The following is a 20,051-nucleotide window of genomic DNA, read 5'->3' on the forward strand; positions in this document are numbered from 1 at the left end:
ACCCTCGCCAAGTTTGTGCCCAGATAGCAGGGCCAACACTGAGGTTATCAGACTTGGGTCGAAGGCTTTCGTCCGAAAACCGTTCTGCCTCCACACGAGTTGCCTCGTTGGAGTAACAGCCGGATGAAAACCGGGTGACGCTCAGGATCAAACCCTACTTGGTGGGTTTTTCACCATCATTGCGCACAAATGTCCCACCCTCACCACCACCGGCGATCGAACCTTCATATTTATGTAAGTGCATCCTTTATATTTTTAAAGTGGTTGTTAGTGGAGGAGAGAAAAAATGTTACTGTTCATCAGTAAATTTAAAGGGTCATTATTTTTTAATATTTTTGAAAGTGATTATGAGTGTACGAAAGAAAAAAAGGTAATAAAAATAAAAGTATAAAAATGTATTATTTAATTGAAAAGAAGAAAAAAATAGTGTCTTCTAGTGTGATTATAAAGATGGAGTAGAAAATAGATTGTAAGACCACCCGTAGTGGTTGCAAATTTGGGCGTTTTTGGGGCTTAATGATGCCCAATATCGCCCCATTGCCACTACCCATGGACGTGATTGGCTTTTTTTTTGTTTGGGCGTTTTATAAATCACGCCAGGTGGGGAAATCTTGTCCAATCACATGTAAGCTTACATTATTTGGCCAATAGGATTTTTTAAATGTTTTTTTTTATTTTATTTTATTACAAACATAATGCCCCACAATCCCCACATCCCCACTACACCCATTTTAAAAAACGCTCAATAATGTCCCATTGCTGACTGGGCTGCTACATGACGCAAAACGCCCAAGGGTGAATATTGCCTACTATGCATGGTCTAAGAGCATTCACATCCATTCAATCAAATCTACCCTAAAATTACAGTAGAAACAACTATATTTTCCCTCTTATTTCAATTAAAAAATATTTTTTTATAACTTTGTTATCACATTTTCTCTTTCGTACACTCACAACCACTTTCAAAATATATTAAAAAATTATAGAAGATAAACAATGTTCTCTCAAATATAAAGATGAGTAGTAACATTTTCTTTTTTTCACTCACGACCACTTTTTATAATATAACGAATACCCTCAAGCCTCATATAAATTTAATAGAAGCCATGTGAATGCTTTAACGAACATAAAATTCATCGAGGCAAGGAGCATGTCTCCAATTTGAAATTCCCTCGAAATTTATTTTCAGTGTTATCTTAATTCTCTTGAACCGTAAGGAACATAAAATTCATCGAGGCAAGGGACAAGTTTCCAATTTGAAATTCCCTCGAAATTTATTTTTCAATGTTATCTTAATTCTTAGGATGTTTGTGGGACCATATTGATGTAAGACGATCGTTTAAAACAACAAAAAGAAATATGTTATAAATATTTAAGAAAGCAGCCAAAATCTTATTTTAATTATATATCCGACGACCAATTATTATATTAAACTTCCAAGTTTTTTGATCTTTTGCTATAGCTTAAAAAATCCGACGACCTATTATTATTTTGAACTTCCAAGTTTTTTGATTTTTGATATAGCTTAAAAAATGAAGTTTAAACAACATATAACTTTAGATTAGGGCTGCAAAAGAACTTAACAAACATAAAGAAGGACATGTGTTCAGAACTGTTAATAAACACTTATTGAACGAGATTTTTTGTTCGTGTACGTTCATTCAGGAAGTGAACGAGTTCGTTTTTAACTTTAAGTAAATAACACAAACGAACCTGCATGAACACAAATAAACATTTATGAAAACAATCGAACACAAATGAATGTTCACGAACACCAACAAGCGTTTTGTGACAAAAAATGAACACAAACGAACATATAATAAATTCTGAATAAATCAACATCTCTCATAAAAAAACATTGCGTAGATAAGTATTATGTAATATACAGGATTAGGATCAAATACAAAGGGTAAAATAAGTAAGAAGTATTATAGTCCATTGATCATGGATTTGGAGGGTTGAGATTAGTTTTAGGGAAAAGAATATAATGGAATGGCATAAAAATGATCCTATATTTATGAACTTTCTTTGTCCACATGCAAGACACATGACAATTCCCCATCAATTTAAAACGTCCTTAAATTTTTATACGACATTCTTTTTAAAATAAAATTTCATCATAATAACAAGCGTTTTTTTATCTTTAATATGAGTATGATATTGTCATATAAAAAAAAATCATTTTAACTGGATATTTTTTATTGTGTTAAATGTTCTGCTCATTGTGTCTTTCAGCTGGGTTTTGGTCATTAAGTTTTTACCAGGGTTTCTATACACTGTATTATTATCAAAACTTATAACACAATGTTAATTTGGATTCTATCCATTGCGTTTCTTATAAGAACCTATAACTCATTGTATGACATAATGAAGATGTTATTATATCTGAGTTTTCTATACATTGTGTTATAAGTTCAGGTCACTGTGTTTAATCTGCTATCCATTGTGTTTTAATCTGTTGTTCATTGTATTTTTAATCTATTGTCCATTGTGTCTTTTATCTGCCGTCAGCAATTGTTTCTTTCATCTGCTATCATCAATTGTGTTTTTAGTTTACTTTCCATTGCAATTTTTAGTTTGATACTCATTGTGTTATATGTTATGTCTAATGTGTTATACGTTATGTCCATTGTGTTTTAGTCTGTTGTCTAATGTGTCTTTTACCTATTGTCATCGATTGTGTTTTTTGTCCACTTTACATTGTGTTTTACGTCATATCCATTGTTTAATACACAACTGGGTTTTTCGATTTTTTTAAAAGTATAAGAATATGGTACTTGTATTAAAGATAAAAAGAGGCTCGATTTTTTTAAAAACAAACGACGTATAAAAAAGTTACGGATGTTTTAAAAAATTAGGGGGGGGGGGATAGCATGTGACTTGCATGTGCATATTCTTTTTCCTCTTGTGGACAAAATTACTCTTCCCACTTGATTCTTCCTGTCACACCCCTTTCTGCGGCGGAAGCACGAGGTGTGATCATGAAAGGTTCTCATTGCATACGAAAGGTAAACATACTACATGCTCGTAAAAATAACTTCAAAAACCAAACATTTCATAATTTGAAAACATAAGTTAGCGTTTACATCGCAAGATAATTTAAAACATTGTCTTATAAAGTTTACAACTTTATTTAAAGATAAACATAAGCGACATCCACAAGCATGAGTAAAGCCACGCGCACATCCACTTTTAGTTACCTGAAATACATGTGAGTTTTGGAAAAACGTCAACATAATGTTGGTGTGAATTCATGCAGTTCTTGTATTAAACGTTTGTATACTTTGTATGAAAAACATGGTATGTATTTCATAAAAATCAAGTAATTCTGGATCTCATGTAAGTCATGTATATCTGTATCTTGTACAACACAAGTAATCTTGTGTGTATTAGGGTTGTTAATGGGTTGCAAGGCCATTAACATGTAACACGACATAGGAAGCAACCAAACCTTAGGCATTTTCTAGTTGGCATATTCTGAGACACAAAAGCACTGCTTGGTACTCGTTCTCACCAAGAGTGAAGCTGCCCGACACACGTTAGATCTAACCTTTTGTTCTACGGTCTAGGTATATTGTTGATTAATGGTGCTTATAGTACCCTATTCGTGACACGATTTCTCGTATCATGTATCATTTCTCGCATCATTTCTTGGTACTAGTTTTCACCAAGATTGCTTCTTGTTTTTTAACACATCATACCATTTTGTAAACATTGAAATATTTGTAACATGTATTTCACCACCGAAGTTATAAAACTGAAAACAGTTAAAAGAAAAGGGGGAGCATGAACTCACAACTTTGCGTTCCTTGCGTCGTAAACTTCACCGGATTTGCTTATAAGGTGTCGATACTTAAACGTGTTTTATTATCGTCAGTCACTAGACTTGTATCGTACAAGCACAAGTCACTATCTTTTGTATTTGTATTGTTGTGTTAAAAATATTTTATATTTTTAACTATGTATCTTACTTATATTATTTTCTCAAAAATTAATATAAGTATCTTGTATTTTGCACTTCGCACTCGAATTATGTATCTTGTATACTGTATGTGTATTTTTGTATTTTCACTTCTTACGAGTATTTAGTGTATTTTCAAGTCCTAATACACTATTACATATAACACATACTACATACACTTAGCACAAATGTTGTGATCAATAAATATATATATCTTTCTAAAAAAATATACATACTTATTATCAATTTTATTCTTGAAGAAATCATCATTTCCTTACTTGAAGTTTACAAAAATTAGGGAAACCTTGGTAAATGTTTTCAGGCACATTTTTAGACAACAAGTTTCTCAAAAACTTATATTTTTCTAAGTGTCAAAATTCTATAGAAATTTTGACAGGGTTTCCCCTAAAAATGGAGGTTTCCCATGTTTTCAAAACATGTGTTTATTTTCTTTTAAAATCATCATCAACACCAACAATTAGTTTTACACAATTTTTACATCACCAAGAGCAAAGATATATACGTTACACACTAATTATGAACTTGATGTATCCCGAAAACGCGTAGTAACTTGGTAAAGCCCTTAGTGGACTTAGTTACCTTCCGAAGCGTATTTAGTTCTTTAAAAATCATTCTCATAAAATACTTTAGTGTTTACAACTTGTAAATAATTTTCACAAAAATTATCCCCTTTGAACTCTTCTTGTAAATAAAACATTCTCATACTTGTTTCATTTCTAAAAATAGCGTAAGTGTTTGTAATAGTCAGGATTTTCCAAAAACTGCTTTTCTAACTTAGTTGCTTACAAAAATCCCTTGTAACTCTCGGATTTACAAACTCAGCAACTTACTAGTAAAATTTTATTTTGTGAAAAATTATTTTCATCAAGTTCATGTCTAACTAGAAAGTGGTTATTTTGTGTATCACATAACCATTTTCTTTTTCTTGTTAAATCATGTCTCCTAATATTATTTAACAAGATTGTATGGTGATTAACATCACATAACCAAAAATTAATAATAAACCAACAATATACCCATTACAACATCAAACTAGTAGCATTTTTCATCTTCAAGTAAACTTTTAATGTAAGATTTCATGTAAAGTTTCATGTTCATCTTTTAGTGTTCTTGTTTCTTTAGTGATTTTGAACATACTAACATACTACAACTTTTGATCACAAAAACAAGATGAACAAGGGTGTACAAGTAACTTACTACTAGCACAAGGCTAGGGTAGGATCTAATGATGAAGATGATGAGAAAAAGATGAAGAACAAGCAAGAACAAAGCTCCTTTGAAGCTCCACAAGATGCAAGCTCCTATAACCCTTCTTCTACACTTGAATGAGACTTGAAAATGGAAGTTTGTGGTGGTGGAATGGTGGTGATGGTGGCGGTTTGGGGTGAGCCGAAAGAGAGAGAGAGAGTGAGTGAAGTGAGGGTGTAAGATTGTGAATGATGGTTGTGATCTTGGCCATGCTTCTTATAGATATGATCATATATTATGGCAACTCCAACAAGTAAACAATCTACTAAAATAATAAGATGTAATCTTGCACAAGATATGGAACATGGTGGATGATTTTGTGGGTCCATATGGACCGAATTCGGTTTGGGGGGGGGGGTTAAGGTAAAGATTTTGCAACTAGATTGTAATGGATAGTTAGATTTCAAGGTATAAGCTTGCACATGATATTTATTTGACATTTAGTGGGTGTTAGGGTGTTCGGGGATCACGACTAGCCAAGAAATAAATAAACAATGTGTTTGGCAAAAATTTAGTGTCCCGGGTAATGTCCGGTTGTTCGGTTTGATACCGTTTCGTTAAAGTGTTTGACTAGTCCGTAAAGTGTCTTTTATATATATTTTTGCAACACAATTAATTCTCGGCAGCTAGGAAAGCATACAGGATTATTCTGCCATATTTTTGCATCCTACTAGTATGTTGCAATGCTGAATTTATTAATAAATGCAGAATTTTGCACTTAAAGTGCATTTCGGGTGCTTTTTAGTGCGTATTTTAGCTTCCGTAAAGTCTATATGTTAACCCTTGTATATACTTCTTGGGTTTTAATGTATTCTTGACGTTGGACCTACACCTAGGCCTCAGTTCTAATGTCTGACTGCTTTCATGTAGGATCGTGCGACTGACCCGAATGAGTCGTTCAGAGGAGTTTTACTCTGTTTCAGGTGCGGAAAACAAGAAACAGAGGTAGAAACAGCTAAATCTTCACTTAAATCACTGATATATTGATCTGACGTTGATTAGATTCAAACCTCACACCGGCATCACTTCGGTATGGAATACAAGGCTCTGTTACTGATTTCGCTCTAAAGTGCACTATTTATAGTGCTTCTGATTTCGCTCATAAGCATCACATGACAGTAGGAGCGAAATCAGATCTTTGTGATTTCGCTCGAAACTGTTTCGGGCGAAATCAGACATATAACACCTAGGAGCGAAATTAGCATTCTATCACCCTAAACATTCCTATTTTCTCGTAAAACGTGCCCTGCTCTATTCAATGTAATCTAAGACTCGATACAAGACGAAGTTGACAGATGCATGCACTAACAGACTCCCCCTCAGATGTTGACGAGTCGCACGTGTCGAGTCTTGACAGACTTCAGCCTTGATCAGTCTCTGGGCTTCACTCTCTCTTCTCTTTCACATTGTCTTCAGACTCCCCCTTGCGATATGCTGGCAGTCCTCTAGTTCTTCAGTATTATCTGCTTCAGGATCGTTGTCTGTCTTTCACAAGTATATGATCGTTATCCTGGCTCAAACTTTGTTCATAGAATCGAAACTTGGCACATGCTCTATCCACAGAGTCCTCGGGTATCTGAAACTGGCTCTCAAAAGCTTCTCAGACTCGAATGACCTGGCTCTTTAGAAGATTGTTCCAAGATCGAAACTCGGCTCTAGTTCTGCTCAGGATTGATAACCCAGCTCATATTAACTTGCATAAACTCTACCTCACAGTAAGTTTCTCATGATTCAACTATAGAGATATGCACCAATACTGACTCTCCCTCAGATCAAACAAAAATTTTTGATGAACCAATTGAAAGATTAGATTTTGAATTTTTAGTTTCAAAGTACACACTCCCCCTCAAATTTTGATCATCATGTTTAGCACTCGGAATTTTGAAAATCAGCTTTTCAATATCAGTTGTCGAAAATCTTTTTAAATTTTTAAAAATTAATGCTAAAACACACCGAAAATCTTTTTGGATTTTGAAAAGGAGAAATAAAATGCTGTAAAGAAATATTTACAGACAATATTTTTGTGAGTTTGTGTAAGAGGATCATATCAGTTTATGAGACGAGTCATCAGCACCGTTAAGCTTGATTACATTTTAAGTTCTAAACAATTCACCTATATTGTTAGTATATTGATCCACTTAAATTTTCACACAAAGTTCAAATGCTTCGAGATACGATATTAATGTCTTAATGACTTAAACCTATTTGTGTGTCCCACTACTTGAATATACTCCCGTATCCAGATCCCAATATTCAGTCTTACAGGTGAGTATACCACAGATGATATTTGTAAAGGGGTTAAATTGCGAGGGCCGTGAGAGCTCAGGTCGATACTTCCGTATACGCAAAGAGATGACGGCTTCGACTTTTAGTGTGTCCCCTTTAGAGGATCTTTTGTTACAACAGCAATGACTATCAATTTTATTGTTTCATCAATTTGCTGAGGGCGAGCTTATATTTCAAAGCATTTGCGGAAAGCATTATCCGAGGACTAGGTCAGTATTTCAATACAACAGAAGTCCCGGGATAATACCCCAGATATCACTGAGCATAAAGGCCTAGTATCTCATAATAAGGGACCTTTCAAACAAGATTTCAGGGGTTACCTATATATCCAAGAAGTTGTTACCCACAGAATAAGCAAGTTTGAATTTTTAGGTTTATATCTCGTCACAATTTACTAAATGTGCAAAAACCTACTGACACATCCGCAGTGAGATTGTTTATCACATTTTTACATTCCAATTCTTTAGCATGTTGTGACAGTCTACTGATGTACTATCATTTCCTCTTTTTCACAACGAAACTCGATTTTTTATTTTATAATGTTTTTGGCTTTTTCAAATTTTCTAATGTTTTTGGATTTTCTGAAATTTTCTACTCCCCCTAAAATGCAAACACGTTAAAGAAAAAACTGAAAACACAACTAGACACTTGACCCAATTGTAAAATAAAACTACACAGAAAGTTGACAACTGATATCGAATCGCATCGAATCGTCATCCACTAGGCATAAACAATCAGAACTCCCCCTTTCAACAAACTATTTTCTCATTTAGATTTCAAAACACTTAAGTTTGTTTTAATCAAAATGATTTTTCCGGAAAATAAGTTTGTTTTTACCAATTGTAGGACAGCTTGAAAATTAGGGGTATGGTTCATCATATTGTTCATCAAATTAATGTCCCTGAATTACCATATGCCAGTATGCACCCTCTGTACCAATTGTACAAATACCATCACCAATTTCCAGTGTAGGAATAGAACATCTACACTAGATCATTTACCAATTGTAAGAACAAAATGCCGATTCCTGCTTCTCACTAACCAACCTGGAAGCTCCGGCGTAGTCCTTGAATCTGTAAAATTTCAACAATTTGTCAAACTAGGTTAAAGGATATTTTACAAGAATGATGCCGATTCCTGATCCACGATTACAAACTTGGGATCTCCGGCAAAGTCAGATGTTCAAGGGAAAAGAATTTCCACCCAAGTCTGACCAACCTTGGGTGTTGTTAGCTCTTTCAGTTCTTGTTTTGTTGGGTTAAATGTTGCCTTTTTAGTCGCGTAAAAATCTTTAACCCCTTTTACTTTCCCTTTAAGCATTTTCCCAAAAATTTTCTTAACATTCCCATTGAATGTTTTCTCGACATCAAACTCATTTTTCTCAGAATAAAACTGACTCGAGATTTCAAACTTTACCAATTTTCTGTTTTACCTCTTCAAACTTCAGTGATGGAAATTCATCATCACTTACTAAAAACACAGAATTTACCTCTTTTAACTCACTTTGTGGCTCCTCTGGCTTTGTGGAACCAGAATCATCGCCGACTTTCTCATCAACCCTTTTAACAACCCATATTTGGTTGTCTTTGGCTTTCTTTTTGTAAACATTCTTTTTAGAACACTCACCAACCTCATAAATTGAGTTTTCAAAAATTTAAAATTTTTTCGGTTAGTGATTCAACATCAACAATTTTTTCTTTTAGTTTCTCAGAAAACTCCCTGTTTTGTCTTGGCATTTTTCGGACAGTTATATGCAATGTGACCAACTTCATTGCATTTGTAACAGGTTCGAGTCTCTCTTGGATGAAACACTCCAGTTCCATTCCTTTTCTTCTCAGCAAGAAACTCCCTGGTTAGATTGTTTCCAGAACGGTTTCTTCTGTTCATCTCTGAACTACCACCTGAAACAAATTCTGTTTTCGTTTTAGAATTTTTCTCATTTTTAGAATATTCTGGTGGAATAAAACCAAGACCTTTCTTTTTGAGATTACCGTTTTGGTTGGTTTCTTTTGAAAAACCAGAACCAAAAATGTAACCCTTTTTCTTGTTTAATCTTTGTTACACTCTTGAAGTGTAAGGTTTAGGTTTTACATTAAGATTTTCATCTTTTATTTTAGAAATATTAATTTCTGTTAGTTTGAAAACCTTTTTATCAATTCAGTTTTGACACCTCTTATTGGAAACTCTTTGTTGTAATATAATTTGTCAGAATCATTCAAAGTATAAACTACTTCGAATGTTTCATCATTCAAATTTGATTTGGATATCAAAAACTCTTTACTATAAGCTCTTTTGACCGACGACTTTGGACCATTGACTGACGAACTTGACCCTCCAGATTCAGACTTTGACTCAGACTCCTCATCAGTATCTAACACCTGATCGACCACCTTTTTTATTAACTCAGACTCATGATCAGTGTCAGACGAGGTGAACGTGATGTCAATGTTTTCTGGTAATTCATCAGTAGTATCGGTTTTTTAGCTTTATATTGACTGCCTTTTCAAGTTGCTCCTTGTTTGGTTTTCTTGGAGAATACCCTTCCCAGATCGGAGGCGGACACTTGTTTATAGCTAACAGTCGGTTTCTTACCACTATCTTTCTTCTTTGACTTCTCGTCTTGAAAAGCTTCCATACCTGCAACAGTTGGATAAATTCGATCAATGAGATAATCAGAACTAGAATAGCTTTGTAATAAACGTCTAATTCTCTCATTCTCAATCTTCTCCGTCTCCAACTCTTGCTTCCATTTTGCACTTTCTTCGATGTAGAAGTTGATAGCTTTCTGCTTCGACATCATAACAGCATTCATCATTGTTAGTGCTTGTTCTCTTTTCAAAGTTTGTCTTTAGAAGACCAGTTACAGTTTTGTTCAAGACATCATGAAACACCCACTTTTTACTTTTGACAACTAACATAAGGCTCATACAAAGGTTTGGAAAAATTTGACATGACCCATTCGAAAAGTGAACATTTTCCTGCTTTTTAACGAAACCATTCAAGATACATTCTATGACACTATTCAAAAGATGCTAAATACAAAAACATACACAATTTACCTAGAATATTAAATCCAAACTATTCAAAATAAAGTTTAACTTCAAACTACTACCATCATCCTAATAACTAGTTTAACATTTACTACACAAAAGGACGTTTCGACCCATTCAAAAGAAACAACTTGAACCGGAAGCGTATAAAGGTCAACGTTGTGTGTGTATGTTTGGTCCGAGCGCGCCGCAATTAATCATGTGATTTACCTATCATTCATAACAACAACACATGTTAGTTCATAATACATAACACTTTACTTTAATAACATTATCACTTCCATTCGGAAACATTCATCATACCACTTCCCGATTCATTTGTAATGGCACCGCTACATTCCATATCTCTCGATATACTTGCATCAATTGACCCCATATAAACAAGTCAATTATACACATTCCAATCAACCATTCTACTTGTCCCTTTTTAACCCATTTAGACGGTCACTCCATATTCACTATCACATCATAGTATCCTTAAAAAAATTTCCCAATATAAAGTTCATTACTTTAGTCAATCATGAATCATAATGTAAACTTACACCTAATTCATAGCACTAACCAATCTCATACATAATTCTACAAATAGAGTACATAAAGTTTACATGAACTTACCGCGATCTTGAGATGCTTGTGCCTTCGAGTGACTTGCGCCTTCTTCCTTCTTTGTGCCTATATTTCATAATCTCATACTTTAGGCATTCTTAAACATTACTTTCACAATCCTTATTGTAACAATCCTTATTGTACGTTATGGCGTTTTACTAATCACATACATCATTATCATAAAGAAATTGCATCATTTTAATAAGTATACATGCAAAAGCCATAACCTAAAACTCACTTGGGCATTTTGTCAAAGACCTTGTGTGCGTATCACTAGTTTAGCATAATGTACAAGCCTTTTAAGCACAACTTCCATAGTTTCACTCTTTGAGTAACCAAAAACATCCCTAACTTAGAAATTATCATCCTAATATGATCACATAATTCTAAATCAATTACATCTAACCTTTTCACTAACATTCATCAAATTAACATATAGAGCTTCACAATTTCTTGATCATCTTTTATCACATGAATGGGTTTTACCCTAATATATCATCATAGAGAAATTAAAGCATGATTTCAACTCTTACAAGTTCATATCACCTTGCATTCATGTTTGATTTCATAAAGCACACAAATTTCACATATCAAATTAATTTAACATCAACCAAATCATGAAATTCGACTTACTTGATGTTAATTTCACTTAGGGATGAACATTTCTAACTCATGCATTGATAAACCTTCAATTTTCCCCTTTCAATTTGAGAGATTTGTGATGTTAGGGTTTTGACTCCCTTGGCTCCCCTCCTCTCTCTCGATCGCACACACTGCCAGACCAAACTGGCTTCCTTTTTTTTATCTAATTTTATTCTATATTTACATATTTAGCCCCTAACTTTTATGGTATGTTCACATTAGTGATTTTCACAACTAACTTTGTTACTTTTCTTTAGTTAACTTTATTCCCATACAAAGGGTTTTTAACTTACCATTATTTATAAGACTTTCATAATGGTAAAATTTATATTTACCATTCTTTGTCATTAAATCCTCACTATTAGTTTATTATATTAAGACATACGAAAACTGGGGTGTTACAAGTCCACCCCCTTATAAAAGGTTTCGTCCCCGAAACCTGACTACGTACCAAATAATTCCGGGTAGTGCTTTTGCATGTCATCCTCGCTCCCAGGTGAGATCCGATCCCTTCCGATGTTGCCATTGACCAACACTTGTCGAACAGATTTGTTTCGGAGGTGCTTTCACTTTAAAATCCTTGATTGCGACGGGCCTTTCAACATAATTTAACTTCTTATCCACTTCAATGTCATCCATAGGCACGTATGCCGTCTTCATCCGCAAGGCACTTTCGCAACTAAGACACATGAAAGGTGTTTATGAATCCCATCCAGCACGGGTGGTAATTCTAACTGATATGCCACCGCCCGACCCGGGCGAGTATTTTGAATGGCCCGATGAATCGAGGCCTAACTTCCCGTGTTTACGGAAACGGATATTCCTTTCCATGGGGAGACCTTTAGTAATACATGATCTCCCACTTGAAATTCAATTGCCGCATTCGTCGATCCGCATAAGACTTTTGTCTATCTTGCGCTGCTTTTATTCTTGATTTAACCATATCTATCTTTTCGTTCGTCTTGGCCACTACTTCTTTTGACGCGATTTCTCGTTTGACCCACTTCCCCCCAACAAACCGGGGTCCTAACACTTCCTTCCAATAAAAGCATTTCGTAGGGGGCCATTTTTATGCTGTTATGATAGCATTATTATACGAGAATTCTACCAAAGGTAGATGATCATCCCAGCTTTCCTCCGAAATCCATAACATACGCCCTTAAACATATCAACTAATGTTTGAATAGTTCGTTCTGACTGACCATCGGTTTGTGGATGGTAGGCGGTGCTGATGTGTAATTGGGTCCCCATTCATCATGAAACTTCCTCCAATAACGAGATGTGAACCGGGTGTCCCGATCGGATACTATTAGACACCGGAACCCCATGTCGGGATATGATCTCCTTCATGTAGACTTCCGCCATTCTTTTCTGAATTATAATTTTCCCGAATAGGTAGGAAATGTGCACTTTTGGTCAGTCGGGTCAACGACCACCCCATATTGCACTCGTGCCCTTTTCTTGTCTTTGGAAGCTTAGTCACCAAGTCCATCGTTAAATGTTCCCATTTCCACACCGGGATCTCAAGGGTTGTAACTTTCCATACGGCTTTTGGTGTTCGGCCTTTACTTGGGAACACGTCAAACACTTAGCAACATACTTGACAATGTCCCTTTCATCCCCGGCCACCAATAATTCATCCTTAAGTCTCGATACATCTTTGTAGCCCCCGGATGAACGGAGTATCGAGACTTGTGAGCCTCATTCAACAGCAATTCCTTCACACCACAATGCCGAGGTATCCAGATTCGGTTATACCTCGTTTTCATTCCATTTGCATTCTCTCCCAATTCATGAATAAACCCTTTCGTTCTTTCTTTCTTTGGGTCAACAACATTTAAAGAATTTTCGTTTGAGCCTCTCGAATTTCATCAAGGAGTTTAGGAATGAACTACCATCTTCATGGATTTTACCCGAATCGGGGGTGGGTACTCCTTTCGACTAAGTGCGTCCGCCACTACATTAGCCTTCCCCGGATGGTAATGAATGTCACCAATCGTAAATCCTTAATGAGTTTCCAACCATCTTCGTTGCCTCATATTTAGATCTTTCTGCTCGAAAAAAATATTTGAGGCTTTATGATCCGAGAAGATTGTACATTTTCACCCCATAAAGGTAGTGCCTCCATATTTTCAAGGCGAATACGACCGCCGCCAGTTCAAGATCATTGAGTCGGATAATTGGCCTTCATGTTGCTTGAGTTGTCTCGAAGCATAAGCAACGACTTTACCCCTTTGCATTAACACACAACCTTAAACCTTGGCGAGAGGCGTCTGTATACACCACCAAATCATCCGTTCCATCCGGTAATGCCCAATACTGGGGACTTTTGAGAGCTTCTCCTTCAAGGTCTGGAACGCTCTTTCTTGTTCTTCGCCCCATATAAACTTTTCGCTCTTCTTTGTTAACTTCGTCATGGGCGAGGCTATCTTGGAGAAATCTTGGATGAACCTCCTGTAGTACCCAGCCAGGCCCAGAAAACTTTTTATTTCACTTGGATCTTCGGGGGTACCCAGTTCATTACCGCTTCCACTTTGGATGGGTCCACATGGACACCCTCCGCATCAATTATATGGACCCAAAAACTGTACCTCTCTAAGCCAAAAAGGCACACTTTGAGAACTTTGCATATAACTTTTCCTTGCGAAGTGTGTCCAATACATTAGCAGGTGGGAAGCATGTTCTACTTCACTTCGGGAGTATATTAGTATGTCGTCAATGAAACGATTACATACTTATCAAGCATAGGTCGGCACACCCGATTCATCAAATCCATTAAACGCAGCTGGCGCGTTTGTTAACCCAAAAGACATTACTAAGAACTCGTAATGTCCGTATCGTGTTCGAAACGCAGTCTTCGGCACATCTTCTTCCCGCACACGCAATTGATGATATCCCGACGCAAAGTCGATTTTCGAAAACCAACTTGCCCTTGAAGCTAGTCAAATAGGTCATCAATTCTGGGCAAGGGATAACGATTCTTCAACCGTTTAAACTTGTTCAACTCTCGATAGTCGATGCACATTTACTATCGAACCATCTTTCTCTTCTTACGAATAATACAGGCGCTCCCCATGGTGAAACACTTGGTTTAATGAACCCTTGTCGAGCAACTCTTGAAGTTGCGTCATCAATTCTTTCATTCGGTCGGGGCCAGCGATAAGGGGCTTTAGCTACCGGCTTTGCACCCGGTTAAGCTCTATTTTTGAATTTCTACTTCTCGTTCAGGCGGAAGCCCTGGTAGGTCTTCCGGAAACACATCCGGATAAATCATTTCACCACGTTCACATCTTCAAGCTTTGGGACACCTCGATTAGTGTCAATCACATAAGATAGATAAGCTCTACCCCCGTTCCTCACATGTTTGACAGCTTTTGATTATAGAACACAATTTCGACTTGATGATCTCTATCTCCTTGAACGCTTACCCGTTTCCCCCCGGGGTTACTACATGAATGACTTTCCTTTCACATTGAATTTCAGCGTAGTTTTGGGCAAGGCCAATCCATTCCTACAACTACTTTAAATTCCCCATGTACATCGGGACAAGATCTATACTAAATTCCTCATCTTCGATTAAGATCTTACAGTTTCTACAAATATCATGTAACAAATAGCTTTTACTATCAGCAACTTCCACTTCTAAGGGTACTATCATTTTTCAAGCTTAAAAGATGGATGAACTAACAATTCATTAGAAATAAACGATCTACTAGCCCCGGAATCAAATAATACATTCATAGGCATAGAATTACCAAGAATATACCTGAGACCACATCCGGGCTAGTCTTAGCTTCATCTGAGGTTAACTGGAACATCCTCCCACGAGCCTTGGAAGACTCATCCTTCTTTCCATCTTTCTTTGCCCCTTGTTGGAGTTTCGGACATTCCGCTTTAATGTGCCCCGTTTCATTGCAATTATAACACGCCTTTGGGTTTTCGGGGCACCTATAAAACGGATGTCCCTCTCGTCCACATTTGTAACACCCCTTCTTTCCCGACAAACATTCACCCGAATGATGCTTCCCACACGTCTTGCAAGTCGGAATTTCACTACTTGTTTTCCCCTTTTTGCTTTGGTCTTGATATCTTGCCTTTTTCGATGGACTAGCGTTGGTAGGCTTCTCCGCTACCCTTTTCTCTCCCCGTTCAACCTGTATTTTTATCTCAATTTCTCTATCTCTTGCCCATTCAATTAATTCATTTAACGTCGCACACTTGGAGGGATTTACAAATTCCCGATATTCAGCCTTTAACATAGCATGGTAACGTATAATCCTTTGCCTCTCAGTCCCCGCTATCTCCTCACAGAACTTCACCCTCTCAAGGAACTTGTTCGTTATCTCGTCAATCGTTTCATTCTTTTGTCTGAGACGTAAGAAGTCTTCCTGAATCTTATCAATTGCGGATTGTGGGCTGTAATATTTCAGAAATGACTCCTTGAATTCTTGCCATATTAACGACTGTACTTTATCATCCCCCAACTCCTTCGAGTATGCGTCCCACCAATCTTTTGCTTGAAGTTGTAGAAGGCCCGTGGCAAACATTACTTGATCTTCCACTTCACATCTACTTCGTGTAAACACGACTTCGGTACTTGAAATCCACCTTTGGCAAGCTATCGGATCAACTTCCCCTTTGTATGGTAAGGGATTACATGCCATGAACTCTTTGTACGTGCATCTCCGATTGCTTTTCTTCACTTGCAATTCACTAATCATTTCTTTCAATTCTTCCACCTTAGATGTTACCAAAGTATTAACTATCTCCAATACTTGTCCTTCGACTTCTTGAGCTAGTCGGGGTACACTAGCCTCTATCGCTTTCTTTACTTCTTCCACAATCATAGTTCTTATTTCATTTCGGCGTGCTTCATCGTCATCATTCACATTCACCATATCAGCCATCTATATAAAACATGCATTACATTCATTAGATTTTATTTCATAATTCCCATTATCATGATTTAACATCATTGTATCATGACACATTTCATTCATCGTTCATATTTCACATCTTATCGTCTATGACGACCGTCTCATATCATATCGACCGATATCTTTAATCCTAACAAATTTTTCTTCTCAACATTCGCATGTACTTTCCCTCGAGTCTAAATCACCTAACACATTTAATTTCATGCATTCTTATTGTATATCAAGCTATCCTTGTGACTTGATAAGAATTACTAGGGTTTGAGGGCTTAAATTAAAGTTTTCGTTACTATCTGAGGTCACCGTAAGCTTTGGTTACCCTTTCGTAGCTTACGGTACAAAGAAAAGAAAAATTTATATCTGGGCGCCACCGTAAGCTACGGTGGCCACCGTAGCTTACGGTGGAAGAAAAAAGGTTACGGTGGTAACCTGCTGATTTACGGCAGAAATTTGCAGTCGCACGGTCGTGCGTCCAGTTGCACGACCGTTCATAACCTAAAACGTTGGGAGCTCTGGCAGTGCACAAGCCAGTGCACTGTCTTACTTGGAAGCGCACGTCCGTGCGACCAGTGCACGACCGTGCACCGTGCCCAGTGTTGTTGGCTGAATTATTCCCTCTTTGATACGTTCTAACCCCAAACTGAAACGATTCATTCCACATTTTTCCACAACATTCCATAACATTCTATAACATTCCGTAACTAATTATTCATACTACAAAAAGAAAATTTTCAACTTTTAAAATACTTACTTGCTTTGCGCCGTGAAACGAACACACACTTCCTCACGAGCTTTCAGTTTGATTTCAAGCACTTGATGCTTAAATCCCTCAAACCTAGGCTCTGATACCAACTTGAAACGCCGACTTTTTACTTTTGACAATAACATAAGGCTCATACAAAGGTTTGGAAAAATTTTGACATGACCCATTCGAAAAGTGAACATTTTCCTGCTTTTTAACGAAACCATTCAAGATACATTCTATGACACTATTCAAAAGATGCTAAATAAAAAAAACATACACAATTTACCTAGAATATTAAATCCAAACTATTCAAAATAAAGTTTAACTTCAAACTACTACCATCATCCTAATAACTAGTTTAACATTTACTACACAAAAGGACGTTTCGACCCATTCAAAAGAAACAACTTGAACCGGAAGCGTATAAAGGTCAACGTTGTGTGTGTATGTTCGGTCCGAGCGCGCCGCAATTAATCATGTGATTTACCTATCATTCATAACAACAACACATGTTAGTTCATAATACATAACACTTTACTTTAATAACATTATCACTTCCATTCGGAAACATTCATCATACCACTTCCCGATTCATTTGTAATGAACCGCTACATTCCATATCTCTCGATATACTTGCATCAATTGACCCATATAAACAAGTCAATTATACACATTCCAATCAACCATTCTACTTGTCCCTTTTTAACCCATTTAGACGGGTCACTCCATATTCACTATCACATCATAGTATCCTTAAAAAAATTTCCCAATATAAAGTTCATTACTTTTAGTCAATCATGAATCATAATGTAAACTTACACCTAATTCATAGCACTAACCAATCTCATACATAATTCTACAAATAGAGTACATAAAGTTTACATGAACTTACCGCGATCTTGAGATGCTTGTGCCTTCGAGTGACTTGCGCCTTCTTCCTTCTTTGTGCCTATATTTCATAATCTCATACTTTAGCATTCTTAAACATTACTTTCACAATCCTTATTGTACGTTATGGCGTTTACTAATCACATACATCATTATCATAAGAAAATTGCATCATTTTAATAAGTATACATGCAAAAGCCATAACTAAACTCACTTGGGCATTTTGTCAAACACCTTGTGTGCGTATCACTAGTTTAGCATAATGTACAAGCATTTTAAGCACAACTTCCATAGTTCACTCTTTGAGTAACCAAAAACATCCCTAACTTAGAAATTATCATCTAATTATGATCACATAATTCTAAATCAATTACATCTAACCTTTTCACTAACATTCATCAAATTAACATATAGAGCTTCACAATTTCTTGATCATCTTTTATCACATGAATGGGTTTTACCCTAATCTATCATCATAGAGAAATTAAAGCATGATTTCAACTCTTACAAGTTCATATCACCTTGCATTCATGTTTGATTTCATAAAGCATCACAAATTTCACATATCAAATTAATTTAACATCACCAAATCATGAAATTCGACTTACTTGATGTTAATTTCACTTAGGGATGAACATTTCTAACTCATGCATTGATAAACCTTCAATTTTCCCCTTTCAATTTGAGAGATTTGTGATGTTAGGGTTTTGACTCCCTTGGCTCCCTCCTCTCTCTCGATCGCACACACTGCCAGACCAAACTGGCTTCTTTTTTTTATCTAATTTTATTCTATATTTACACATTTAGCCCCTAACTTTTATGGTATGTTCACATTAGTGATTTTCACACTAACTTTGTTACTTTTCTTTAGTTAACTTTATTCCATACAAAGGGTTTTTAACTTACCATTATTTATAAGACTTTCATAATGGTAAAAATTTATATTTACCATTCTTTGTCATTAAATCCTCACTATTAGTTTATTATATTAAGACATACGAAAACTGGGGTGTTACAAGTCCACCCCCTTATAAAAGGTTTCGTCCCCGAAACCTGACTACGTACCAAATAATTCCGGGTAGTGCTTTTGCATGTCATCCTCCGCTTCCCAGGTGAGATCCGATCCCTTCCGATGTTGCCATTGAACCAACACTTGTCGAACAGATTTGTTTCGGAGGTGCTTCACTTTAAAATCCTTGATTGCGACGGGCCTTTCAACATAATTTAACTTCTTATCCACTTCAATGTCATCCATAGGCACGTATGCCGTCTCATCCGCAAGGCACTTTCGCAACTGAGACACATGAAAGGTGTTATGAATCCCATCCAGCGCGGGTGGTAATTCTAACTGATATGCCACCGCCCCGACCCGGGCGAGTATTTTGAATGGCCCGATGAATCGAGGGCCTAACTTCCCGCGTTTACGGAAACGGATTATTCCTTTCCATGGGGAGACCTTTAGTAATACATGATCTCCCACTTGAAATTCAATTGGCCGCATTCGTCGATCCGCATAAGACTTTTGTCTATCTTGCGCTGCTTTTATTCTTGATCTAACCATATCTATCTTTTCGTTCGTCTTGGCCACTACTTCTTTTGACGCGATTTCTCGTTGACCCACTTCCCCCAACAAACCGGGGTCCTACACTTCCTTCCATAAAGCATTTCGT

At 36.4% G+C, this 20,051-nt stretch overlaps 1 protein-coding gene and 1 long non-coding RNA gene across 2 annotated transcripts; both read right to left on the reverse strand.

The window, feature by feature from the left end:
* Nucleotides 1-15,331: 15,331 nt before the first annotated feature.
* On the reverse strand, nucleotides 15,332-16,721 carry LOC118491569. Its single transcript, XM_035989439.1, has 2 exons — nucleotides 15,581-16,721; nucleotides 15,332-15,465 (listed from the first exon to the last, which is right to left on the reverse strand). Exons 1-2 carry the CDS (start codon nucleotides 16,719-16,721, stop codon nucleotides 15,332-15,334), a joined length of 1,275 nt encoding a protein of 424 aa, XP_035845332.1.
* A 1,059-nt stretch (nucleotides 16,722-17,780) lies between these two features.
* LOC118491095 lies at nucleotides 17,781-19,109 on the reverse strand. The gene is made up of 3 exons (XR_004890343.1): nucleotides 18,990-19,109; nucleotides 18,386-18,442; nucleotides 17,781-17,980 (listed from the first exon to the last, which is right to left on the reverse strand). It is a non-coding gene; the product is annotated as an uncharacterized LOC118491095 (long non-coding RNA).
* Between the last annotated feature and the right edge of the window lie 942 nt (nucleotides 19,110-20,051).

Source organism: Helianthus annuus, chromosome 4 (genome assembly GCF_002127325.2).
Source record: "Helianthus annuus cultivar XRQ/B chromosome 4, HanXRQr2.0-SUNRISE, whole genome shotgun sequence".
NCBI lineage: Eukaryota > Viridiplantae > Streptophyta > Magnoliopsida > Asterales > Asteraceae > Helianthus > Helianthus annuus.